This window comes from Crinia signifera, chromosome 3, assembly GCF_055691185.1.
Source record: "Crinia signifera chromosome 3, ASM5569118v1, whole genome shotgun sequence".
Classification (NCBI taxonomy): Eukaryota; Metazoa; Chordata; class Amphibia; order Anura; family Myobatrachidae; genus Crinia; species Crinia signifera.
In genome coordinates this window covers 246623776-246651060 of record NC_139219.1, presented here as the reverse complement: position 1 = coordinate 246651060, position 27285 = coordinate 246623776, and the positions used below count along the sequence as shown (strand labels likewise).

Sequence of the window (27285 nt, the reverse complement as noted above, 5' to 3'; positions counted from 1 at the left end):
CTCCCTCACAAATCATACAAACTACACTAGAGATAAATCCTCATTTGATAAACTATTTGCAAAGATGGAAGCCCGATACACATTTAATAGGGAACGCAAGTTCCATAAATTTGGAAATAAATCGAGCAGACTATTATCAAACCTCCTACAGGGCCAGAGACCCCCTCCACTATCCACCCACTAAAACGCCCAGATGGCACCCAAACCAAGTCTAACACCCAAATTGCAGAGGTTCTTAATACTTTTTACTCTGACTTATACTCCCTCCCCCACTCAGAGGAATCCCAGAGTGCGCAGTTTTGGAATAATACAACACTACCCCAACTACAGAGAGACATGGCCTCTACCCTAATCCAGGATATTTCCATACAAGAGGTGTCAGGGGCGATCAACCACCTTAAATCTGGCATAGCCCCAGGACCAGATGGATTTACTTCAGATTATTATAAACTCCTGTCACCGCATATTGCCCCCTGTCTTGCTGCCATGTTCAACACCATCTTGAAAGAAAAGAAAATCCCCCAATACTTTAACTTGGCAAACATAAGGGTTATACTCAAACCTGGAAGAGACCACACAGACCCTGCCTCATACAGGCCAATTTCTCTTTTGAATTTAGACTATAAATTACTTACAAAAATAATAGCTGACCGTCTTAAGCTGATAGTCCCTACGCTGGTCCACCCGGACCAGACAGGATTTGTTGCGGGTAGACACCCAGTGACTAATCTAAGAAGGGTCCTGGCGGTGGTTGCTGAATCCCGGGGCGCCATGTCGGGGGCCTCAAGAGCCATACTATCCCTGGACGCGGAGAAGGTCTTCGACATGGTCCACTGGGACCACCTATATAACACCTTTCACCACTTTGGTTTCCCTGACACTTTTATATGCTGGCTACAAACCCTTTACCGCTCATCCTCTTCCAGAATCATTTGTAATGGGGCAATCTCTGAACCCTTTATGGTGTTGCGTGGCACAAGGCAGGGGTGTCTATTATCCCCATTAATGTTCGCCGTGGCCCTGGAGCCCCTAGTAGTAGCTATACGAAACTCCCCACTATTCACTGGTATACAACTAGGAAACAGATAGACTGTCCATTTTTGCCGACGACATGTTGAAGTTCCTCTCTAACCCTCAGCATACAATCCCCATTGCCCTATCACTGATACGCCAATTCGGATCCTTTTCCGGATATAAAATCAATGTAAACAAATCAGAATTGCTAAATCTGAGTGGCCGCCCACCAGAATTCCCAAACGACCCTGAATTAAGCACCATACGCACACAAACATCCCATGTTAAGTATCTTGGGATCCAGATACCCAAAAATATAGCACACTTATACAAATTAAACTTTCCACCTTTACTGTCAAAAATACAAAAATCCATGGAGGGATGGCAGGAACTACCCTTGTCCTTGCTAGGCCACACAGAAGTTATTAAGTCAGTTCTTCTACCCAAACTTACATACGCCATGCAACTCCTACCCATCAGAGTATCAAACGCTGATGCACTCCAGCTAGCCAGACATTGCACTACCTTTATGTGGAGATCTAAAAAACCAAGAATCTCAATGCAGAAATTGCAACAACCCAAGAGCGATGGAGGCCTGGGCTTCCCCAATATTGTACTATACTCAAGAGCTCTCTTGAACAGGTACGCTCTAGATTGGCTGCTGGACCTGAATCAATATTCTGTCCCTGACTTAGACAAAACGCTTTTCCACCCTTACTCCCCAGGAGCTCTTCTTCACACCCCTAAAAAGCTAATCCCCACTCAGATATACTCACATCCTTTCTTTAGAGACAAATGTATTACTTTACAGGTTCAGCAAATCTCACCTGAGCATGCCAAAAGGTATTGCACTCACTATTAATGGTAATTATCATTGGCATTTGCGTGCCCACTGGTACAGGCAAGTTGTCAAAGCCCATCATTAACTGAAATAAGGTGAAGAGAGTGACTAGAAAGTCTCTGATATGTGGGTACATGGTAAAAGTGGACATTCAGAGCAGAAAAGAAAGAAAACACATACACGCACACACGGAAGCCATTATCTCTATACCCAGAATGCTTCCTAGCAATATGCTGGTATCCACTGACATTAATGAGACAATACTGAGTCTCTCCCACATACAATGCAATGGTTTCTCACTATGAGATAGAGCCACATCTTCGTATCGGAGTTCAAAATGACGACCAAAGTCACATAAATATTCTATTGTTTTTTTTATTATTATCAAAATGTACAATGTGCTTAGCACCATGAAAACAATTTTTTGTTAAATTAAATGTTTTTGAATTCATTCTTTTGCATTCAGATGAGATGTCAGGCACCAGTGCAAGAATCGGGCTACAAAACTGTGCACTTGCTAAATATAAAATGGCTTTCTTCTGCTGCTGCCCAATCTTCTGGGAGTTTGGGAATTCCATCCAATGTTTTCAAGTTTGGCAAAATGGAGAACACTCTAAAATATTAAGAAAGGATTATTTAAAGCTTATTGCATCACATTAGACCAGATGACATATAAGTTATGTAACTTATTATTTCTGTATGAACATGTTACAGTTCTATAGTTTAATATGGTCATCTTTCATAAATTGATTAAAGAATTGATTTGTACTGTATGGCTGACTGTCCAATATTAATTTAATCTAAACAGAAAACTCAATAATTAGATCATAGTCCGTGGAAATTTTCATCCACGAGGCTTGTATGAAGCAAGAGTGTAGCTGTGTGATTGATTCTAATGATTCTACATAGAAATAAAGAAACATAGAATTTGACAGCAGATAAAAGCCACTTGGGCCCATCGAGTCTAGGATATCCTAATGTCTTTCCCAAGTATGATTAAATGTCTCTGCTGTATTAGACCATGTCAGATGGGAGGCTTTTGCCCTTTCTCTGAAGACATGTTCCCTCAAATTACCACTAAACATGCTTCTCTCCAATTTAGATGTTCTCGTGTGCTAGTACTTCTATTTCTGTATAGAATTTCTCCCACTTGCACCTTGTTAAAGCCCTCATTATATTTTCTATCATGTCCACCCTGTCCATTCTCTGGTCCAAACTATGCATATAAGATATTTTAGTATTTTTGGGTAAGCTTTGTGATATAGGCCATGCACCATTTTTCTACAGTATCTAATATGTTTATATACTTATAGACTCAACACAGTATTCTAGATTAGGCTGTAAAAATGAGCTATACAATGACATTTATGCAGCATGGATGGTGTAATGGTTAACATTACTGTCTCACGGGGTCATGGGTTACATTTTCACCATGGCCCTAACTGTATGTGTTTCTGCATTCTCCCTATGAGTGCGTGAATATCCCCCGGGTACACCGGTTTCCTCCCACACACCAGAAATATAGTGGTAGGTCAACTGGCTTGACAAATGAAGTTAACCCTTGTATGTGCATGTAGATGTGTTTAGTGTAAATGGGCCAAGTGGTTCTCATCTGCCATCAATTTCTGTTTCTATATTATCACTATTTTCTGCTACTGGTTCCTCTCCCTGTGTAACCAAGCATACGACTTGGCTTCCTCCTTTCTTTGTTACATGGCTTTCCTGCTTTAAGCCACCTTAAATACTGACTCCTAGGGGTAAATTTACTAAAGCTTCTAAAAGTGAAATCTTTCAACCATCTTAAAATCCAATGTCAAGCATTCAAATTTATTTACCATTCGGTGATATGAAATTAGTTGAGTATAAAATCCTGACAATCAGAAGACCGACAGCAGAATCCCAATGGATAATATTAAGTGTTTTAACCCTACCCCTAATCTTCCCATCCCACAGCCTAACTTTAACTGTTGCCTCCTGAAACCTTCTTCCTAGTGTTTGACCCTGACCCCAGTACTTTCCTCCAGATCCCATCCTGATTCTGTCCTTTAGGAACCCACTGAAGGTTTTCTGACTGTCGGGATCGTGGCTGATGTGATCCCGACTTCATCCCTGTGATTAAGCGTTAGTAGGTCTCGATAGTTTAGATAAGTTACATCTATGGCACCCCTTGATCTGTTACTTTAGTAACTCAATCAAAAAAAGTAAATTTTCTTGCCATGAACTCCCCACCAGTAAATCTACGCTGTTTGGGATTTTGTATGTTAAGAGTGTCTCCAAGAGTTTCCCCACTACTGATGGAAGGCTCACTAGTCAGTAGTTGCTTGCCTCTTCTTTACTTTCACAGCTAGTGACCGGTTGAATAATTATGTTAATGGTTTTACCTTAGATGCATGGGCATAGCTATAGTGGGAGTGAGAGTGTTATTTCAATGAGGCCCAGAGACCTAAATGGCTATGCACCTAGGCTATAAGCAATATCGTTGTCTACCAATTCCCTGGCCTGAAAACTGGGACTCATCTGTGCTCATATTGGTGATGGTTTCTGTCTTGCCAAACTGATGTGATTCATAGCCTGTAATTCTGTTTCATCACACAAGCACAACTGTGCTAATCAGTAAGCACAACACTCTCAGAAATTAAATGTCCTTGATTACAACCTTTTTGTAGTGAGGGGCGGGATTGAGCTTCAAGATTTGGACTGTCCAGAAGGGACATTGTGCTTAAATTAAGATGATCTCCACACAAAGTTAGATTTCCTGCATTAGGAAACTAAGAGCTGATACCTCTACCCTGCTCCCATATTTACGCTCACTGTTAACTGCAATTCTCAGCCCTGAAAGACTTATAGATGTGGGGCTGTCATGAAAGATTCCAACGTTTTTAATACAGATTTGAAGTATCTCCATGGCAAAGAAGGTGAAAATGAAAAGCAAACAATTATTTAGGGAACAACTATAGGTAAAACATTAATAGGGTACTACTATGTTAAATAACATCAGCTTTTGCACTACTAAAGGTTAACAAATCAATTGGGGCACTACTATGGGTTAACAAATCAATTAGGGCACTACTATGGGGTAACACATCAACTTGGGCAATACTATGGGGCATAACATTAACTAGGGCACTGCTGTGGGGCATAGCATTAACTTGGGCCCTAGTATGGGGAACACATCAGCTTGGTTAATACTATAGGGCATAACGTTAATAAGGGCACTTCTATGGGGCATAACATTAACTTGGGCATTAGTAAGTCAATACATCAGCTTGGGAAATACTATTGGGCATAATGTTAACTAGGGCACTGCTATGAGACATAACTTTAACTAATTCACTAGTATAGAGCATAATATGAACAATCTCTGCAGAAAGCGGTGTCTCCTAGAAGCTTTAATGTTTTGGCTGCACCTCTGCTTGGATTTATCCCATCTGATCCCAAGCTGTGTTTGAAAAATTACAGGAGCTGAATGGTTGGCAGTTTACCTAAATCTGCATAGAAAATAATGCACATGAAGAGCTGTATGCTTCTCTACATATGTGATCATACAAGCATGTAATGTACTGTATCTTTACTGCACAAATACGGTATATACCCTGGGCTAATTCGAAAGCTGGTGTTGGAGATTTTATGCCAAAGATCACAATGGTCAGGGGTAAGTCTGAACAAGATTTTATTTTTCCCTAATTTTGAATTGCTCTTACTGGATAGGATATACTGGAGGTATAAATGATAAATATATACTGTACAAAAACATGCCTCCCAATTTTTTCAGCTGGGAATTTGGAATAACAAATACTTGGCCATGACAGATTGGTGTGTGACACAGCCTGCTAGGGGATGGCTTGTCCAGTGCTTCCATAGCAATGGGCAACACCTAGCCCATTCCCCTCACCTAAAGCGCCTCTTAATATGTGTGCCCAGGGGCGTAACTAGATATTCGTAGACCCAAAGCAAAAGTTTGTGAGGGTTCCTATTTACCAACTAATGGTGATAAGTGTATATACCACAAAGAACTTTTACAGTAAAGATGGGCCCCCTTCAACTCTGGGCCCCATAGCAACTGCACCCCTTGCACCTATGATAGGTACAACCTATTTGAATCTGCAGCTTGTTTGCAGAACAGTAATGAGACATCAGTCAGTAGGATAAATCTTTGAACTATTCCAGAATCAGTAGAAACTTACTGAGCCTCGCAACAGAAGGACATTCCCATCAAGTAAGTACCGTTAGGGGTTTGTCGTTTGTCATTTCTGTTGCGGGACTACACAACAACAACAACAGGAAACAGCTCTGCTTGCATGAGGCAGAGATTACAACACTGCAAAGAGTCTAACAAATATATCCAGTTAATGGTGCAACTCGGTGGCAACAAATAACCACACTCACAGGCAGTTTTTCTGCCGTCTTTGAAATGACAATTGAACGTACCGTAATCTATAGTCTTCCAAAAACTCACATGGATTTGACTTAAGAACAAGTGACTCTAGTGGAGAATGCTTCAAGTCTGAAAGTCCATGCAATGATTCAATGTTATTTTCTTCTAGTGACAAGTGCTGGATTGCAGGAAGCTTTGGCAGTTGTTTAAAGGATATAAAGTGATTTTTGCTTATGTTTAGTTCTTTGCACCTGGAATAATCAAAATCAATGAATTATTATTTAGAAATGTTATTATTATACTTTATATTTAGTTTCCGTAGTGCTGTATATGGAGAATTACGGTAGCGTAAACAATTTCTACCCATTCTATTGTAATACATTAAAAGTGTACAAATAGGCAAATATATTGCATTTGTGTGCTCTTCAGACATAAAGATGTGTAATGTTGCATCTTTGCCCTGCCACAGGATGCCACAACATGCACGGCATGAGTAAAGTGCCCGCATAGGGCAAATAGGGCTGAAGCATGGCGTCAGCAGCGTGGGCAGAATTAAGCATGTCACATTGTGCACATTTGACACGGCTGGCAAAGATGCAACAGGACACATAGGTATGGGTCAGGGTTGCCTACCCTCCCGGAATGGCCGGGAGTCTCCCGAAAATCAGGTCGCCCTCCCGGCCCCCCGGAAAGGTGGGCAACCCTCCCAGATTCAGGGGGACCCCCACTGCGCTCACCGATCGCGGCCGTCTTCCCCCGACGTTGGCATTTAAATGCCGCAATCCGCGGGTCTCAGAGCAGGGGGCGGAGTTAAAATGTCACAATCGCGTCATTTTAGCCCAGCCCCCTCCAAAGAGATCCATGAATTTTGGCTATTTTGCATCATGGGGGTGGGGCTTAATGATGCCACACTCAAGCCCCGCCCCCAGAACTGCTGATAAAAGTCTCCTCTCTGGGCTTCTCCCAGAGAGGAGATTCTTAAAGTCGGCAACCCTGGTATGGGTGTGGATCATTTGGTCACCAGCAAGTTGTTAGACACTCATTAGGTCAACATGCATTTAGGTCAACATGTGTCTAGGTCGACATGCATTTAGGTCGACTTGAGTCTAGGTCTACATGGGTTAGGTCGACAGGGTGATAAATGTCGACAGGGTCATTAGGTTGACATGGGTTATGTCGACAGGCAAAAGGTTGACATGGGATTTGTCACTGTTTTTGGTACTTGTGTAATATCACGGCGCCCGAATTTACTACGTATGCAAATTTAGTGAAATCGGATCGCATCGCATTGCATACTGTTATGGTATGGCATGCGATGTGATGCGATTTTGATGCTTATAATGGTGTTTAATGTACTATAGCATTAAATGACATATAATGTCATTTATTAATGCCCCCCCCTCCGTATCAACGTGATCCCCAAGCGTGGCGAGCGGCGGCGGTACGCGTCCGACTGACCTTTTCATACCCTCACTATCCACGTCGGCGTGGAGCTGATTTTCTATAGTGTGGCGAGCGCAGCAAGCTACCGAGCCCGAAGCGTGGCGAGGGGACGTGTATTATGTTACATGTATTACGCGTCCGCTAACCACGCTTCGGGCTCGGTGGCTCGCTTCGGGCTCGACGTGGATAGTGGGGGTATGAAAAGGTCGGTCGGACGTGTACGCGGGGCTCGCTATGCTTCGGGATGATGTGGATAGTGGGGGGGGGAATAAATGACATTATATGTCATTTTACCATTAAATGGCATTATTCTAGGTTCCATCAGAACCGATATCTCATTGCATCTCATGTCAAACAATAATGGCATGCAATGCGATTTTCTTATCGCATCCTATCTTTTTAATGGATTCACTGACACAGAGCAGTGAATACATTACATAGGAAAATCGCATCGCATGGCATGCCATACAATATGGCATGCAATGCGATTTAACTACCCTGAATAGCCTACACCACCTATCTGAAGTAAACATGTATATGTAGTCTGCAATAACATTGTGGTATTATGGGCTGACATGGGACTGTTGGATAAAGGGATAATCATCAAGTCTGGCCAACAGTACTATCAGGTTAAGACCATTCCACTAAATTTTAATATTTTTCTTATTAAATTCTGCTTGTTGGAGTCTCCTTTGTATAGTGTGTACCCCAATCTGTTGTTCCCAGACATCACACACTGACTTGTCTCATCAGATGTGCTGCATATCCAATGGGATGATTCAACAGCCAATGCAGTGTAGTTACCTTTAGCATATAATGATACATTGGGCCATTGGTACATCGGATTATATAGTGCGCACAGTGGTGCAGTGTATTGGTAAATCACATTGCTACATTGCACCATCTCTGTACTCTGTAGCCATTTGAGTCAGGACTCAACGCAGAATTGTAAAGCTTTGTGAAAGTGATTTGCAAAATAAACCTTAAGTGTTCATCTGTACAGGGCACTCAGTTGCACTTACACCAAGGAGTATCTCAGATACATTAAAAGGGTCAAATATTTTAGTAAATAGTAAGATATATTCAAGAATAATGAAGTGATATATATTAAAAATGCGCAAGTAGTGATTTGATAGGCATTTACTCTGAATAAAAAGTAATGTTATTAAATATACACACTTTGGTAAGTACTTGGTTAACACTCAAAAACACATGGGGGCCTATGGTAATAAAGATGAAAAGTCATCAGTGGTGAATCAGAAACTACTACTGTATATGCATACAATTATCCGTCTGAGCAGAACCTAGGCATCGCTGATATGCTGTTTGTTTTTTTCAGGACAACTAGTTGAAGTCTGGATCTGTGGCCATGTACTTAGTCCAAATGATCACATCCAGTTTGGTGGGATGACCAAACTCTCAAGGAACAAAATTTTCCCTACAGGCCAATCTGGTCCTCAGATAAAAGGATTTTTTTTTTTTTTTTTGCATGTTAAATTTTTATTTGAGTTAAAAAACAAATGAATGGTTACAACAGTGGGAACATTTTCTTTTCGTTTTTGAAAGGCTCATACTTAAACAATCTCTTCTGTCATTAAAAAAAAATATATATATATATTGTAATCAGGTATAAATCAGGAATGTGACATGAAGGGTAGCGTTACGTTTGGGTATAATTCCCAATAAACATTTTAAGCATGAACTTGCTGTGTGCAGTTTCAACAGAAAATATGTCTCAGTAATATATTATGTAGGAAGGAGAAGGGGGGAAAGAAAGAAAGAGAGAATAAGGGGAAGGGGAAGAAGTTGGGTGTGGGAACCAGCTAAGCATCTGGCGGGGATTGCGCTGTTTCCTATTTGTGTGCTTGGGCTCAGGACGGAGGTTGAGGCTTGTTAACGATATTTTTGTATTTGTCTGTCTCACAGAATTCTAGCCAAGGGAGCCAGATCATGGAATATGTTTGGAATTTGTCTGGGGAGGACATTATAATGTCATCCATTGATCTGTAAAGCTCTATTCTTTGGAACCAGTTTAAGAGGGATGGTGGGGAGGTGGATCTCCAATGGACTGGTATGACTGCCTTCGCTGCGCTATTGAGATATTTCAGTACAGATTTTTTATATTTTGATAAGGGAGAGGAGTGTAGGTTGAGTAGCCAGAATTCTGGACTGTCTGGGATCTCTGGACCCAGTATTTCTTTTGAGATCTCGATCACATTGTTCCAGAAGGGCCGTAATGTCGGGCATGTCCACCAAATGTGTACTGGGGAGCCAAGATCAGAACCACATCTCCAACAAGTTGCCGAGACCCCCGGGAACATCTTGGAGAGCATGGATGGGCAGCGGTACCAACGGGAAATAACTTTGAAGTGGGTTTCTAAAGTGAGTATGTTAGTGGAGCTGCTCCATGACTTCTCAAAAATGGAAGTCCACTGTGGCCCGCTAATTGTCAGGTTCAGGTCGTTCTCCCAGTCTGTGGTAAATTTTGGTAAAGTGGGGAATTGGTTTTCAATTAGGTATTTGTATATGTGTGATGTAGTATGCGCTGACATGTTCTGTGAACAGACTAGTTGTTCAAAAGGCGTTAGGTCTCTAGAGCCTGCCTCCTTCATTTCCTTAGACTGGAGGAAATGTTTGACTTGGAGGTATCTCCAAATTTCCTTATTGGGGAGGAGCCACTTGGATTGGACCTCTGGGAATGGCAGCACCCCCGAAGAATTGTATAGTTGGCCCAATCTCGAGATGCCTGCCTCACGCCATGGCTTGAAAGCCATTTTGGAGTCTCCTGGTAAGAACTTCGGATTATCAAACAATGGTGTCATAGGGGAGTATACTGATGAAATGTACTTCTTGCTTCTATTTCGTTTCCATATTTCAAGGGTTGGGCCTATAGTCGGGTGTATGATCTTGGGTATGCGGGGCAGCCATGTCACAGTCTCCAGGGGAGTCTTATAAAATGAGTTTTCTATGGTCACCCATTGTCTTGTTGTTTTAGGATTGGCCCATTCGTAAATTCTGTTTAGCAGAATGGCTACATAATAAGTTTCAAAATGGGGGAGTTGGAAGCCCCCCAAATGTTTCCTTCTATATAAGTAATCCTGTCTGAATCGGGGGGATCTACCACTCCATACAAAATTTCGAACCATCCGGTGAAGCTCTACGAACCAGCCCCTGGGGACTAGCACCGGCAGTGCCTGTAGTAGATAGAGGATACGGGGTAAAACATTCATTTTTATTACATTGATCCTCCCCAACCAAGATATGCCTTTGGAAGACCATAAGGAAAGTTCGTGTCGGAGTTTGGTAATTGTCGGGTTGAGGTTTAGAGAGTATGTCGATGTGAGATGTTTCGGAAGGAGAACCCCTAGATACTTGATGTATGTGGGGTTCCATCTAAACGGGAACCTCTGCTGCAGTTGGGTTTGTGTGTCTGGGGGGATGGTGAGGTTAAGAGCAGTCGATTTGCTATAATTGATTTTAAAATAGGATAAGTCTCCAAAGACTTTGAACTCCTTCATTAGGTTTGGTAGGGAAACCCTTGGGTTGGTAATTATTGCTAAGAGGTCGTCGGCAAATAATGCTAGTTTGTATTCCGTATCTGCTATCCGCAAACCTGCAATGTTAGGGTTTGCACGAATGGATCTCGCTAGAGCCTCCATGCATAGAACGAAAATCAAGGGGGACAATGGGCAGCCCTGACATGTTCCATTCGAAATAATCACTGGGTCTGATAGGCTTCCATTGACCTTAATTCTAGCAGTGGGATTACTGTAGAGTGCCAGTATCCTATGTAGGGAGATGGGCTTTAATCCTATGTGTTCGAGTAGGCATTTCATAAATTTCCAGTTTACACGATCAAATGCCTTTTCGGCGTCGGTGGATAATAGTGTATGGGCAGAGAGATAAAAAGGATTTTTTTTTGGACGGACTGGTTCAAATTTAGGGGACTATTCTGGATTGAATACCCCCCTTTAACAAATTAAACAATGTATGTCCTGTGAATAAAGTTCAGCCATACAGTGATTAAAATTACTTCTCTGTTTGAAAAAATAAATAAAAAAATTGTAATATTATCTTCTACAATCTGCAAAATATTTTTTGGAATGGTAAAATGAAATGTAAATGCTATATGATGTCATGCGCTTTCCTTCAAAATAACATCATATATGTAATAGAATGTTTCAAACACACAATAGTGACACATATAAGTAAATTGTGCAGTCTGAGCACTAGACATAATATAATGTATAAGCACTTAATTTCGCCAGCAGAGGTAGCCATATCCTGGGTCCAGCCTGCGGGTTCATTTCAGCCCACTGTGACACGACATGAAACCAGTGCATTCAGTGAACCAGACTGGACCCAAGAATGTGATCTAAAAGGGTACAAGCCGAACCACCCCCTAGTGTCTAACCCTAACGTTTCCCTTCCACATGCCTAACCTCAACCTTCCGCCAAGTGCCTTACACTCACTGTCCCCTCTCAGCCGTACCCTAACTCTAACTGTAAAAATCATGGAAAACCATGTGCCAACCTTTTGAACATGTCGGCCTTAAATATATGGGTACAAATAAAAAGCTGATATCAGCACCTTTTTGGTACCCTTATATATGAGGTCTTTGTATATTTTCAAATGCAAAAACAACTGAGCATGCATGCTTTGGATACCTTGGTAATCGAATGGCACTCAAGTCTTTCAAGGCGTTATCAACCAACCAAAGCCTTTCTACCCTTATCAGACGTAGAAGAATACGATGAAAGTTGTTTTGTTGGTAAGGGTCCCCGAGACCCTGATAAGACAGGTTTATGTTCTGAAAATGAAAAAAAGCATAATTCATTCACCAGGCCCCATTCTCTTCGTGTGACCTCTTCACCCTGTTCTCTATGATCAATGTATAGGCACATTCCTTTCTCATGTTTTCCAATTTTCCTTCCTCTAAGAAGAAGTCATACACTATCCATACATAAATGGAAATTGAAGTTTTATTATACTATGAATGCTGGCAATATGTAATTTCCATTAAAATATATTATTTCTGGGAGAATTGTGAGTTTTATCATACTCCCTAACAAGCTGCTAAAAGTTCCACTTCAGCTGTTCTCAGAGAAAATTGGATTTCTTCATAACAATCACAGCATACGTTGCAAGTCATTTGCACTTAGTCAGTCATGTTTTACAATTTGTTATGTATCACTCTATTGTACGCATGCTGCACTAAAGCTGAATTCCTCTAAGTTCCCTGGGGCGGTCTGCAACACATTGTTTGCTAAGCTGTACAACCTTAACCAGTAAGGGAAATCAGCCACCAAGGTACTGGCCTCAAGCTTGGGATGTCAGAAATACTTTAGTTTCATTAGCTATACAGATACATAAACACACACACACACACACACACACACACACACACACACACACACACACACACACACAGACATGTGTATTGTGTTTATATATATATATATATATATATATATAAACAGTGTTAGACTGGCACTCCCCAGCTCAGCTCCTGGTATTGGCACTGGGTGCTTTCCTCTGGCAATCCCTCAGGATCCCACAATGTAGTACAGACGGTAGGCGGCACTCTGGTGACTTGAAAGTGTTTCAGACAGAGACCTGTTACTGTTATCAACGTTTCGAGAAGTTTATTCTCGTCATCAGGAGGAACAAAATGTGGAGGTCATTGCAAGAGGAGCACAAAAGTCACAAAATAATCTGCAATTTATGTAGGGAATGGCAAAATGGTCATGTCTTCTCTTCCTGACAGAATTCCAGGGCAAGCATTGTTTACACTAAAAACAGTGGATCATCCTTATAGGTCAGAGGAGATGCTCTGACTACAAAAGTGGTGAATTTCTCCTGTCAGCTTCAAGGACATCTTAACATTGGTTTGGGCCCCATGGCAGAATATTAGCATGAGCCCCTCCCCCCACCCATATACACCCTTCCTCCCCCATTCAGTCAATCAGCATCCGGCAATAGTGCTACAAAGTTCCAGCCTCTGCTGCCCAGACCCCGCTGCCCGCAACCCGCCGTCGCAGCATCTTCCCGGGGCAGTGCCATCTTCCCCATTAGGGTGGGCCCCTAGAATCCTTGGTCCAATGGACAACTGCCCATTAAGCCCAGTGGGAAAGACGGCACTAGTCAGCTTGCTGTAAAAGTGTCCCAGCATAATTAAAATAAACCTGATCCCATGGCTTCAAAGCAAAATGAGACAGGTAAATAAATGACCCCTGCTCATGTAAACAAGAGACCCTGTGTAACAGTCAGCTAAACAGTCCACCCTGGGTTTGAGAGTGTTAAAACTATCCCAGAGAGGGCAGTGACCAAGAGCAGTCCAAACGGGGATATAATTATGTTTGGATGAAAACCTGGTTCATTATCATTAATGCAAGCCAACGAGTGCTCCTTGGACTCTATGATGATAGCCAATATCGTCAATGCTTCAACTTCATGCTACAGGTAATCAGATTGGTGGGTTTTATTTCACTACTTCTATTTTCTTGAAATTGTTATTGTTTAAATTACTTTTATGAAACTAGTATATTGTTATAAAGTAACTTTCTTTTTATGCAACAATAAACTTTAAAGTTTTGACTTAGATTAAACATCTTAATCTTAGTTTTGGTATTTTGTGTTTTTCCAGCCTAGTCCTTGAGAGGCATGCTATCATGTTTTCTTTTGCATTACCATTTGGTTGGCGGGTAAGAGTCAAAGCTTTCCCTGGGCGAAGCCCTAAACTCGGAACACTGGCTGGTGGCAGTAACCACGTTGATTTACCACACGCGCTGAGGTAATCAGTAAGGTGTCACGGCAGTGATTTTCAGATTGGGGAATCATCGTGCCAGTAATCGTGATAGTTTGAGCTTTGTCTGTACCAATAAATGTAAACTCTTTAAATATAAAGTGGATTTATATTGCTTCAATCGGTAACTACTGTACATCTAAAAGAATGTTTTGGAATACAAGACACTATGGACAAACCACTACTAGATAAGGGGATTTTCCACATTAAAACAAAAACTCTTTTATTCACCATTAAACAATAACACCATTAAAACTCACAAAACGCATCTGTCACAAACCATTGAAAAACCAAACAAACATTCTTACCTCTGAATACAACAATCTGTCCCGAGAAGAAAGACAGGGTTTATGTGCTTTTTCGCAGTGTGAGAACATTGCTATCCGCCTCGCTGACAAGGGGGCAGGATAGTGGTACTTAATACTGAGGAAGCCTATAACCAATCTAGAAATACTAATGTTGTAGAAATTTAGAGCAGGATCCTGTAAAGGAATTAGATGGCATTCTTAAAATGGGAGTTGAGGAAGGCTTCCTTCCTAAGCGTGTACCTCCTATATCAATGTTATCCCTAGGATCCTTGTATTTTACTTAATTCCCATGATCCACAAAAGTCTAACAAATCCTCTGGGTAGACCAATCATTGCTGCCTGGGGTTCATTGTACTGCCAGTGGTGCAGGAGGAGGACACCTACCTATAGACAGTGGTGATTTCTTGCTATGTACAATAGATTTAGTTAGTATTTACCCCAGCATCCCTCATCATAGGGGAATTGAGGCCACCAGAAGATGATTCATTAATCATTAATTACCTGAGTTATACTGGCCCAGAGATTACTCTCTTTTTACAACGTCTTAATTACGAGTGAAAACTATTTTTGTAAATTTTTAATGGTGAAATTTACAGTCAAATGCAAGGCTGTGCGATGGGGGGGGGGGGGGGGAGGGGCAGGGAGCACATACGCTATTTGTTTCATGTTTAGTGTGGAGAGAGATCTATTTTTCCAGTAATACTTTGTTTGCCTCCTAAATCTAATTTTTCATATGCTGCATTGATGATGTGTACATTGTCTGGATGTATATTCTCCCCGTGCCTGCATGGGTTTACTCCAGGTACTCCGGTTTCTTCCCACATTCCAAAAATATACTGGTGGGCAAAAATTAACCCTAGAATGTCTGTGTGTGTGTGCGTGTACATGTGGTAGGGAACATAGATTGTAAGCTCCACTGGGGCAGGGACTGATGTGAATGTTCAGATATTCTCTGTAAAGCGCTGCGGAATATGTGTGCGCTATATAAGAAACTGTTAATAAATAAATAAATCTGTACTGATGCAGAAGAGGAACGAGCCCAATTAGACCTTATGACTAAGACATTTCTACAAAGAGGTTATTCCCATACTAACAGATTGGCAGCCAGGGAAAAATCTCTGGATATTCCAAAGTAACAATTGCTGTCTATAACAGGGAAGCTATTGTAAAAACGTAAAAAAATGTTTGGCTCATCATTGAAATGATAATGAGACCAATTTTTTAGCAGTCTGGTACTACCTCAGTAGTGATTTTAATGTTATACCTTGCTTATGGAGAGGTTGCAGTATTAGGCATTGAGTTATGAGGACTGATGTTACTACACATTCTAAACAACATCTTGTACATTTACAGACCAAAACAAAACAGGTAATTACCTTGGGCTGCATGAGTTGCAGGTATATGGAACCCGGAGATTAATTTCCACATCCCCAATTGGGGAAACATTTTTCAAAATCCTACATGATTTTTACTTCTAATTCCACCTTTGTTGTTTATTTAATATGTTGTCCATGTATTTGTCAGGTTGCGTCAGGTGTATATCAGGTTTGGTTCTGCATCTTTTGACCACAATGTTTTCTTGGCCATCCATGTTATTTATTTATTCAATAAAAGCAGTGACCTTATTCTGCCAGACACATGTCAGTGTTATATTTTAGTTAGATGCTTGGGAGAGCTTGGTGATGCTTAGATGAAGCTATAAACCACAGGATGTTTTTTTTTACTGCCTACACTATAATGCCAGTAAATAAATAGCTTTTAACTAATCAAAAAAAAATGTGACTTGACAGTGTCTAGCAATGGAGAAGAGTGTTACAAGGTTGCAGAGATAATATAGTAAACATACTGTAATTTGCACATAATCGGACTCAAAGTGATTGCTAGACATAGCTGTAGTGTAAATCCACTCATTCTACCAAAAATTAAGCCCGAGTTCATGGACAATGGACCTTATTGTGGTCCGTTCATAGCGGCTGCTCGTTCGCACGGGGACCAATGTTATGCGTATGCGCAAGGGCATATCTGTACATATGCATACGCGGGGTGCATGCGGCGGGGTGCGTGGGGTGACGGCGGATAGTCACGCACATGGGAACGCCCAGCGTTTCATGAGCATTCCCGTGGAAATCGCCTGGTGACATGGGAGCCAGGGGTGTGTCAGCTGCCCGCCCACTTCCTTCTGAATGTCCACGCACATCTAAGGTTACTCAGAGTAACCTTAAGGTGCCCACACACGCACCGATCCCGGAGGTGCGATGCTATGCGATGGGGTGCGCACTCCCGCGGCACCTCATCGCACAGTACAAAAAGTATGTGCTGCACATACTTTTTGTACTAGCTTTCTATCGCATCGCATGCACAAGGCATACGATGCGATGTGATGTGTGCTAGTTAAGCACAGAACGCACGCCGGGATCGATGCATCTGTGGGCACCTTTAGATGTGCGTGGGTCTTCCACATCATGCGATGGTCGGCGACCATTGCATAATGTGGGTGTTCCCTCGCAGCCTGCGAATGGATGTTTATGTAAAACATCAATTCACAGCCCGCGAATGTACGCAGCATGCGTATCAGCATTTGATGGATTTGTTTCATAAAGGTATTATCACCCAAATACCTTTATGAAACAAATGATTTCTAATATCATCATCCTGCATCAGGTCAACACACATGACGGTAGATTTATGAAGCCAACAGATTTAAATGGCAACAGGAGTAAATGTTTAATAAGCCTGGCTTAGCTTGTATTCTACTCCCTAGTGCTCATCATTGACAAACTGCTGTTACCCTATTATGTCACTTACTATGTAAAGGATACTGTACATTATGCCTATATTTACAGCTAAGGGCATAACTGCAAAATGATTCCACCAGTGCAAAACTATTCATTTACCTCCTCAATCTTATTACACATAGGGCGGGATGCACTAACTTCCCCGGTGCATCCAGCCACACATCGCATCCATACTAATCACATATGCACTAACATATGCATTTAGTAACTGAAAGGACAGCTCTTCCAATAAGAGATGTCCTTTGCTATGTTCTCCCGTCACTGGACGTCAGGGTCTGAGACCCACATGCACAGTGACGGCGGCGCCATGGGGCATGCTGTGAGGGATCCACGACATATCCCTCTGGAGTGAATCCCATAGATTAGAGGAGTCTAATACCACTTTACCACCAAAAACCCTGTTCCGACAAAGTTTCTGGTCATGGTTCCATCCAATCTGGGCAGGCCTTCATGTCACTCACACTATCTTGAGGAGGGCCCCTGTATATATAGGCAATTGGCAGCTTTTAAGCATAGCCTGGTCAAGCTGTTTACACTGCCCAGTTACCTGGGTTCAAGCCTGATAACTGCCAGAGTTGGATTCCCAGGTCACTCAATCTGTTTTTTTTTTAATGACCCTTTTGATTATGGTTAGTCACTGTTAAGAATTCAACCAGTAAATTAAATTATTGTAATGTGTCTGGGCTAATCACATCCAGTCAATATTTGGTTTAGGTGCCTGTTTATCAATTTTGTTTTTCAATTCTGCCCCGTTACATAAAATCTCTTACAACCACTGTTGACAGCATTTCATAATATTATTTTGTGACTCTTGCCAGGACAACGCATCCGATAAGATGCCATCTCAGAGAAGAGACAAAGGGGCATATTTATCACTATCTGCATTTTTAATGATAAAATAAATCGGTACTTGTGAGTTATCCGGGCGTCCGATTTTTAAATCGGGTCGGATCGGGACATCGCATCGCATCGCATGCGACCATCGGATGCGATGCGATGCGATGACCCGATTTTTCCATAGGAATCAATGTTAAAATGGACTGAGTCCATTTTAACATGGAATTCAATGGGAAAAAGGGGTCCTTTTCATACCCCTACTATCCAAGTGGGCATGGAGTTGGATATAAACCTGTGGCGAGCGTAGCGAGCCACCGAGCCCGAAGCGTGGCGAGCGTAGCGTGCCCCGCGAGGGGACACGGAATACCGTCCCCTCGCGGGGCTCGCTTCGCTCGCCACGCTTCGGGCTCGGTGGCTCGCTACGCTCGCCACAGGTTTATATCCAACTCCATGCCCACTTGGATAGTAGGGGTATGAAAAGGACCCCTTTTTCCCATTGAATTCCATGTTAAAATGGACTCAGTCCATTTTAACATTGATTCCTATGGAAAAATCGGATCATCGCATCCGATGGTCGCATGCGATGCGATGCGATGCGATGCGATATCGTATCGCATCGCATCTGATTGTATGCCTTAACTTAAGGCATACAATCAAAAAATCGGACGCCCAGATAACTCACAAGTACCAATAAATCATTTCCCCCCACATTCGCAATGTCAAAATTCACACAAAGTATTAAAATACTCTCGCCAATGTCCCATCCTGGCAAAGAGCTGGAAGTAATGCAACGCTATCATACTCTGTAAGGTTTTGTTTCTAGGCAGCAGGCATCATTGGTGGCTGATGGAGGTTCCCTCTTCAAAAATATGCAAATTAATACTCCATAGGATACTATAGGGTAATGCCATCTGAAGATGACATTACCCTGAAAGTGTCAAACTCGGCAGGTTTGCAGCCTCCACATAAAACAATAGGGGCTGTGGATGCTAGCAGAAATGGATTACATATCCTAACTGGAGGATACTAAGGGGTGACATTCTATGGGATGCGATTTTGCTTATTTTGCGGTAATTAGACCACAAAATGGCGATATCGCATTTTTCATAGAAATCGCTAATTTAATGTGATGCGCTCAGGGACTGAAATCGCATATTATGTGCGATAAGGTATGCTGAATAAAAATGCGAGATTAATTCGCATTTTTATCGCATCCAGATGTTTTCCAATACAAAAGTATACAAGTCGCATATTTAATGCTATGCGCATTTGCACATCGCATTTTTTAGGTGCCTAATTATCGCACTAATTTCAGACCTGGGTCTGTTAGGCGAATTAGCCAGAACCCTGCACAGATCGCAATGTTCTGTGCAGGGTTCTGCTGTCAAAAATAAAAGAAAGGGTTAAAAACAAAAAAAACGAGCGCGGGGTCCCCCGCCCGAGTATAACCAGCCCCGGGCTCACTGAGCCGGTGCTGGTGACATAAAATCAGGGTCCCCGACAAATAGGGGTCCCCTTGATTTTATGAAAGCAGCACCAGACTCAAGGTCCGGCGCTGGTTCCCAAAATACGGGGGACAAAGTGACTAGGGGTCCCCCGTATTTTAAGAACCAGCACCGGACACAACCAGCCAGCAGGGTAATGCCACAGCCGGGGGAAACTTATTATATAAGCTCCCGCGGCCAAAGCATTAACCCCCTGGCTGGTCAGCATGGGCAGGGGTCCTGGGGAAGTGGGGACCCCCCCAATGAAGGGGTCCCCCCCCTCCAGGACTTACCAGCCCATGCTGATAGTCCGGGGCTGTCCCCAATGCCCCTGGCCGGTGGGCATCGGGCTGATGATTTGTGTAAAATAAAAGAATTAAAACTATTGTTTTACACTGGCGAACTATGAGTCCCAGCAAGCCTACCCCGCATGCTGGGACTTGGGGAACCACAAGTCCCAGCATGCGGGGCATTAAAGGGCCCGCTGGCACTTGTAGTTCTGCAGTAAAAAAAATAGTGCACAAAATCACACTGACACCCTGTAAAATAAAACTTTAATACACACAAAACACACACACACTGATACTTACCTACCTTGAGCCCGTAGGTCGGTCCCTGGATCCTGGGTCCGTCCTCCGGGGCTCCAGGGCAGAAGAGTCCGGTTCCGGGGCCTTGGTCCTGGTTCCGGGGCTGGTCCTGGGGTTCCGGGGCTCCTGTCCTGAAGAATCCGGGGTCCGGGATCCGAGGTAGTCCAGAGGGGTACCTAAGGAAGCAAATCCAACTTACCTGGTCCCCGGCGGCGACCTCGGACTCCTCACCGGTGACTGCGCTTCTCCCATCTGCTACCCGGCTTGCAGGACTTTGACCGGCGCTGAGATGTTTCCTCCTCGGCGTCTCTGGACAGAATGGTTTCTCGGCCAATCAGGAGCCGAGAAAGTCGGCTCCTGATTGGCCAGAAATCATTCTAACTAGAGACGCGGAGGAGGAAACATCTCTGCTCTAGATGCGCTGAGATGTTACTTCCTCGGCGTCTGTATTCAGAATGATTTCTGGCCAATCAGGAGCCGACTTTCTCGGCTCCTGATTGGCCAAGAAATCATTCTGTCCAGAGACGCCGAGGAGGAAACATCTCAGCGCCGGTCAAAGTCCTGCAAGCCGGGTAGCAGATGGGAGAAGCGCAGTCACCGGTGAGGAGTCCGAGGTCGCCGCCGGGGACCAGGTAAGTTGGATTCTCTTCCTTAGGTACCCCTCTGGACTACCTCGGATCCCGGACCCCGGATTCTGCAGCCCAGGAGCCCCGGAACCCCAGGACCAGCCCCGGAACCAGGACCAAGGCCCCGGAACCGGACTCTTCTGCCCTGGAGCCCCGGAGGACGGACCCAGGATCCAGGGACCGACCTACGGGCTCAAGGTAGGTAAGTATCAGTGTGTGTGTGTTTTGTGTGTATTAAAGTTTTATTTTACAGGGTGTCAGTGTGATTTTGTGCACTATTTTTTTCACTGCAGAACTACAAGTGCCAGCGGGCCCTTTAATGCCCCGCATGCTGGGACTTGTGGTTCCCCAAGTCCCAGCATGCGGGGTAGGCTTGCTGGGACTCATAGTTCGCCAGTGTAAAACAATAGTTTTAATTTTTTTTTTTACACAAATCATCAGCCCGATGCCCACCGGCCAGGGGACTATCAGCATGGGCTGGTAAGTCCTGGAGGGGGGGGACCCCTTCATTGGGGGGGTCCCCACTTCCCCAGGACCCCTGCCCATGCTGACCAGCCAGGGGGTTAATGCTTTGGCCGCGGGAGCTTATATAATAAGTTTCCCCCGGCTGTGGCATTACCCTGCTGGCTGGTTGTGTCCGGTGCTGGTTCTTAAAATACAGGGGACCCCTAGTCACTTTGTCCCCCGTATTTTGGGAACCAGCGCCGGACCTTGAGTCTGGTGCTGGTTTCATAAAATCAAGGGGACCCCTATTTGTCGGGGACCCTGATTTTATGTCACCAGCACCGGCTCAGTGAGCCCGGGGCTGGTTATACTCGGGCGGGGGACCCCGCGCTCGTTTTTTTTTTTACAACTTTGCGCTGTCCTGCAAATGTGCGATTTTCAGACATGAAAATCGCACATTTTCAGGACTAAATACAGCGCACCACTTCGCTGCAAATCGCCCCTCTTCGCACTTTTCAGCCTCCAATGCGCATCACATTAAATATGCGCATTTTGACTGAAAAATGGGATTTTAAAATTGGCGATTTGCGGCGATGTAGTGCGCAAATAAAACATGCGCATTTAGCGCATAGCATAGAATCTCACCCTAAATATTTACGGGTATCCCCCAAAACATTTGTGTTTGGGAATATCCTCCAAATATTTCATGATAAACAGGCCAAAAGTATTCTTTCAGGATTTCACTCCTGTGTGTGGGAAACAGTCCAGCCGTGTATGGGCATCCAAAAAGAGATAGGGGAGGTATAAGAAGATCTATAGCTGCTCCTTGTGCATTAGTGAACGCAATTAGTGGCACTAGTGAACAAAATTAGTGGCATTAGTGAAAGGAAGCTAAGCTCCATATTACAGTCTTACAGCTAAGGACATGGGAGTTGATAACAGTGGTAACTTCACAAACTTAGGAAATAAATATACTTACTAAATGTTGTCTTAGCCTAATGAGCACAATACAGATATGTTTCACAGCTTCCTCAGTGCAAATTGCAACAGAGGCAAAGTTATATACAATATGATTCGGTGTTTTAGCAATGACTCAAGGGACAAAAAGATGGAAAAATCAATACCACATCTTACCACACAATTCTCCCAGTTCTCTTGCAGTCTTTGTCTCCATATCTCTTTATCATTTGTGTGCGTCCTTTCTTGGAATAGATGTACCTCTCGTCTTATTACTAGTTCATCCTCTGATGGTCCTTTGTTCAAATAAAATGTATGCACATGTGAACAGAAAAAACAGTGGCAGACAAAGATGCCAATATATTACATGTTTTAGGTCGAGTGGCGGAACATTTTATAGTAAGGCTTTAGCAAATGTTTTTTTTGCAGATAAGTGTTTTTACTTTACCTTCTTTTACTCTAGGACAACGAAGTTGAGTCCCTTGTACATCATGTTCTTTCAACTTGTGCCAAGTTAGATATTTGAAGGCATCACATGGAAGCTTTAAATGCATGGAAGAAAGAGAGCTAATTATGTTTTGAAGTGTTTTCATGTGCATTCACAGAACACTTCAAAATGATTAAGCCACAAAAAAGCAACACCTTGAAGTCCCCAAAGTCATACAAGGACAATCTAGATTTAATATTTAACTAAAAGTTACCTGTGGTTTGATTTTACGCATGGTGTGATTTTATGCTAATCATTTTGTACTATATAGTCAAAATCACATAGAAAGATAGCCAAAATTGCAAAGTGTTAACCCTGCTTGCGACACCGATGCAAAGCCCCGCTAAGTAGACTGTGCAGGCAAGGCAATTTTGACTATGTCGCTTGTAATTTATTTGGCCATAGGCCAAATAGCACATCATCAAAGATAGACAAAATCTGATAGTGAGGATAGTCAAGATTGTATGATTCTGGGCTCTGGGGAGTTCAAGGGAAATCGCATAGTCAAAATGGGCCATAGGCAAAATCACACAGTGTGTAGACAGCTTAACTGCAGTAGATCTCACAATCACTTAATGTTACTGTGAGGCAAGCTCTGTTACGGTCAGCTGCAGGTCTGTGCAGTTTTGTCAAGTAATATGTAAGCCATTCACCAAATAGCTTTATTATCCATCACCCAGGGGTTAAAATGGGGGGAACAGGGAGGAACTGAGTTCCACATGCTGTAATGGTGAGGTGGAACTAGTTCAGCCTCCACTTTGACCCTGCACAGTAACAGTAATACAAACAGAAAAACAATATATATATATATATATATATATATATATATATATATATATATATATATATATGCAGGGGTGGATCCAAATACCCTCTACCTAATGGGGAAGGGGAGAGGGTGGAATTAGGTGGCAGAGCAAAAATAGTTCCACCACCTCTCCTGCCAGTACTTTATGGAACATTGCCACAAACTGCATGTACTGTATCAATGCCATGTGCAGCAGGATTTTTCACGCCAGATCTTTATAGATCACTAATGATCACAGTTATGCTCATGCACTCGTCTAATCGACACTATAAAGATAGGTGCTTGCTACAATTTGCTAATCGGCTATAAAGCTTTGTGTCTGAATCTAATTAGACTGTTACCATAAGAACTGTGCACTCCTATAGGCTTCAGGCTTAGTAGTATTACAATGAAGGCCACATTTATGCTTTACCCACAGCCCTATAAACCTTGGACCCTAACCCTTATATTCTATAAGTTTTATTGTAACTGTCCAGGCAGCTCCAGGGCCTTTCCAAAAACCTTCTAATGAGGTCAGGTGGAGAAGTTCCCCATAGCAGCCAATCAAAGTCTAGCTGACCTATAGCTGAAAAAATGTATTATGTACTTGACAAATTATATATATAGAACCTACATGGTGGCTATGGCCAACTTCTCCATTTGTACCCTTTAGAGATATTATGGTTTCCAGTGCTTGACTCCGATAGCTTTGTTATCTTCAGGTGGTGTTAGCTTGCTTTTTCCTACTGAACCAACTCTGGGATTACAAAGGTGGATCTTTTGGATCCATTTCCCCAGGCTCTCAGATTCTCCACGAGTGAACTAAGATGGCACATGTACGCTGCCAGTACAGAATCCAGCAGTGTAAAGGCCCCCTTACACTTGTTCAACTAAAGGTGGCCATACACACGCAGATTTATCTTCAGATCTGTCTGGTTGGAACAAAGACATGGTTATGGATGAGAGCAAATGACAATTGACCATTTGCTTGGAAATGCTGGAAAACTGACAAACTGTCACTCATCCATAACCATGTTTTTGTTCCAACCAGCCAGATCTGAAGATAAATCTTACTAGTGTATGGGCACCTTTATTGTTCAACAAATTGAACCTGATTGACTCGAGATTTATTCTATGTGCAGGAGGTTCAATCTCTTCCAATCTCTTGGTTATACCCAATGGCAAGGGATTGTGGATTGTGTCCTACACATCAGGCACATCAGATTTTGTCAGATAAATTGACTCAAATTGGATCAAATCTCACTTTTGATGTAGTGCAAGCATAGTTCTGTTACTGTGCGTGATAAGCAGCTGTTCACTACTTACAGTAGCCCATAAACCCATTCTAAAATTGCTATGAAGCTACCACATAAGGAATGTTGGTCATCAGTGCATTTATCTAATTTTTAACAAACAGGTCCTCAACCTCTTTGTGAAAGTAATTTTAAAGCCAAAACCCCAACTGTCCACCTCAACTAGCCCCCCCATGGTGGTACAATGATTCTACATATATACAATTACTGTAGCATACAAATCTAGCTAACCCTAGCAATATATTAAAAATATATATTTTATTTTGCCTTCATGGTTCCTTTAAAAGGCCCTCATTGTGAGAAGCGGCCCACCCTCTGCTGTATTTTATACCTCTTGTCATTATTGGTTTATATGCTTATACATCCAGAACTGGTGAGCACACCAATGTGAGAGTGCCATAAAGCAGTCTTCTCTATGCGGCGGAATAAACACTGGAGAATGTGTATAATAATATATTGCTAAATACAAACGTTGATATAGTCCAGTAAATTTCTGTAAAATAATGATAGGTATATAGGCTTAAATCCTCGTTGTGAGTTGTTCAGTATTTCCTGATATATAGAAGCTCGCTGAGCCGTTCATATGTATGACTGCCATATTAGCTGTCTATTCCCTTAAATATAAAAAATGAAGTGAAATGCATCTAATAGTAATATATTGTGAAAGTCACTAAAACTCCATTTGTCATCCCGCCTGTGTGAAATGAGACCACGCTTCACTGTTTTATTTCCACGTCAACAGATGACCTGTTTTCTGCAAATGAAATGTCAAAAAGGTTTTCTAATGTTTAATCAACAGTACAGTAAAAAAAGTCTGTTTACTGCATTTAGACAGACAGATTTTTTTAGGCAGTTGAGAATTATACACAAAGCACCTGGGCCATTTTATGTAAAGGACACTTATCTTGGTACCATCTGGATGCAAGGCCCTCAATATGACCTCCTGTTCACAATCTGTTTCACATGCCTTTCTTTACCAGTATAATACCATTATAATAATACGCCTTGTGTTACTGCAGAAGAGTATGGGGTACACTAGTTGTTTGCCCTAGTCCATTAATATTGTAATATGTTATTTCTAGGGCCAGATTAATAATGAGGCAGATGGAGCTACAGTTCCAAGCTTCCACATAAAAATAGGCCAGCAGCTGGCCACAGTCAGCCACAAATCATGACTGTTAACAATGTAACTTAGGGCCTTATTTTGGTTCATTCTTTCTGACAAAATCCTTCTTAGATGGACAAAACCATGTGCACTGCAGGGGGGGCAGATGTAACATGTGCAGAGAGAATTAGATTTGGGTGAGTTATTTTGTTTCTGTGCAGGGAAAATACTGTCTGCTTTATTTTTACACTGCAATATAGATCTCACTTTGAAGTAAAACCCCACCCAAATCTAATTCTCTGCACAAGTTACATCTGCCCCACCTGCAGTGCACATGGTTTTTGCCCATCTAAGAAGGATTTTGTCAGAAAGAATGAACCAAAATAAGGCCCTTAGTGATCACTGACTACGAAATGCTCGGGACCACGAGCATTTAGGATAAGGGTTTTTTTTTTTTTAGGTTTTGGAATATATTTTTCCATCCTTACCTGGTCCCCTAGTGGTGCCCTGATGGTCCCCCAATGTCCATGGCGGCCTTCAGGATCCTCCTTAGCGGCATCTCTGGTCCCAGGGGTGCATTATGCGAGTGCGCCGGTGACATCACCAGTGTGCCTGCGCACTCATGCAATGCATCCCTTGGACCACAGATTCTGCTGAAGAGGATCCCGAAGGCCGCCGTGGACAAAAAGGGGGGGGGGGGGAACAAACCAAAATATTCTGAAAAACCATGGGCCTAGTGAGGGTGTACCACCATTAGCCATCATAGGAGGTCCTAATCAGGACCCAAGGTTTATTGGACGTCCTTTACACTTTAAAGCTTATATCCCAGTCTGAGTGTCTTTTATGTATTGAACTTATTCTAGAAGACAAACCCCTGATTAAGTCTCTTATGGGTTGAAGCCCGTTGGGTTCGTCTGACTATTGTTATTGACACCTATCTTGAATCATGCAAAGGGGAAAAATTAATTATTGTTTGATTAAAAAAGAAGCCACATCATCAATTTTATGAAGAAAAAAAAATCATATTTGGACTTCAATTTATCTGTTTATTGGACCGGACTATCTGTTTAAGAATT

General features: G+C 42.5%; 1 protein-coding gene across 2 annotated transcripts in view; it reads right to left on the bottom strand.

The window, feature by feature from the left end:
• Positions 1 to 2240: 2240 nt before the first annotated feature.
• LOC146064380 (acidic leucine-rich nuclear phosphoprotein 32 family member A-like) overlaps positions 2241 to 27285 on the bottom strand; it is a 40640-nt gene continuing 15595 nt past the window's right edge. The window contains exons 3-7 of one of the 2 annotated variants that reach the window (XM_083177819.1): positions 22966 to 23059; positions 22695 to 22813; positions 12342 to 12484; positions 6284 to 6481; positions 2241 to 2468 (exon numbers count right to left, since the gene is read on the bottom strand). In XM_083177819.1, coding sequence (XP_083033945.1) covers positions 2354 to 2468; positions 6284 to 6481; positions 12342 to 12484; positions 22695 to 22813; positions 22966 to 23059 — 669 coding nt within the window. In that variant the 3' untranslated portion in view covers positions 2241 to 2353. The remainder of the gene's footprint in view (positions 2469 to 6283; positions 6482 to 12341; positions 12485 to 22694; positions 22814 to 22965; positions 23060 to 27285) is intronic. The other variant, XM_083177820.1, reaches the window with a different exon arrangement.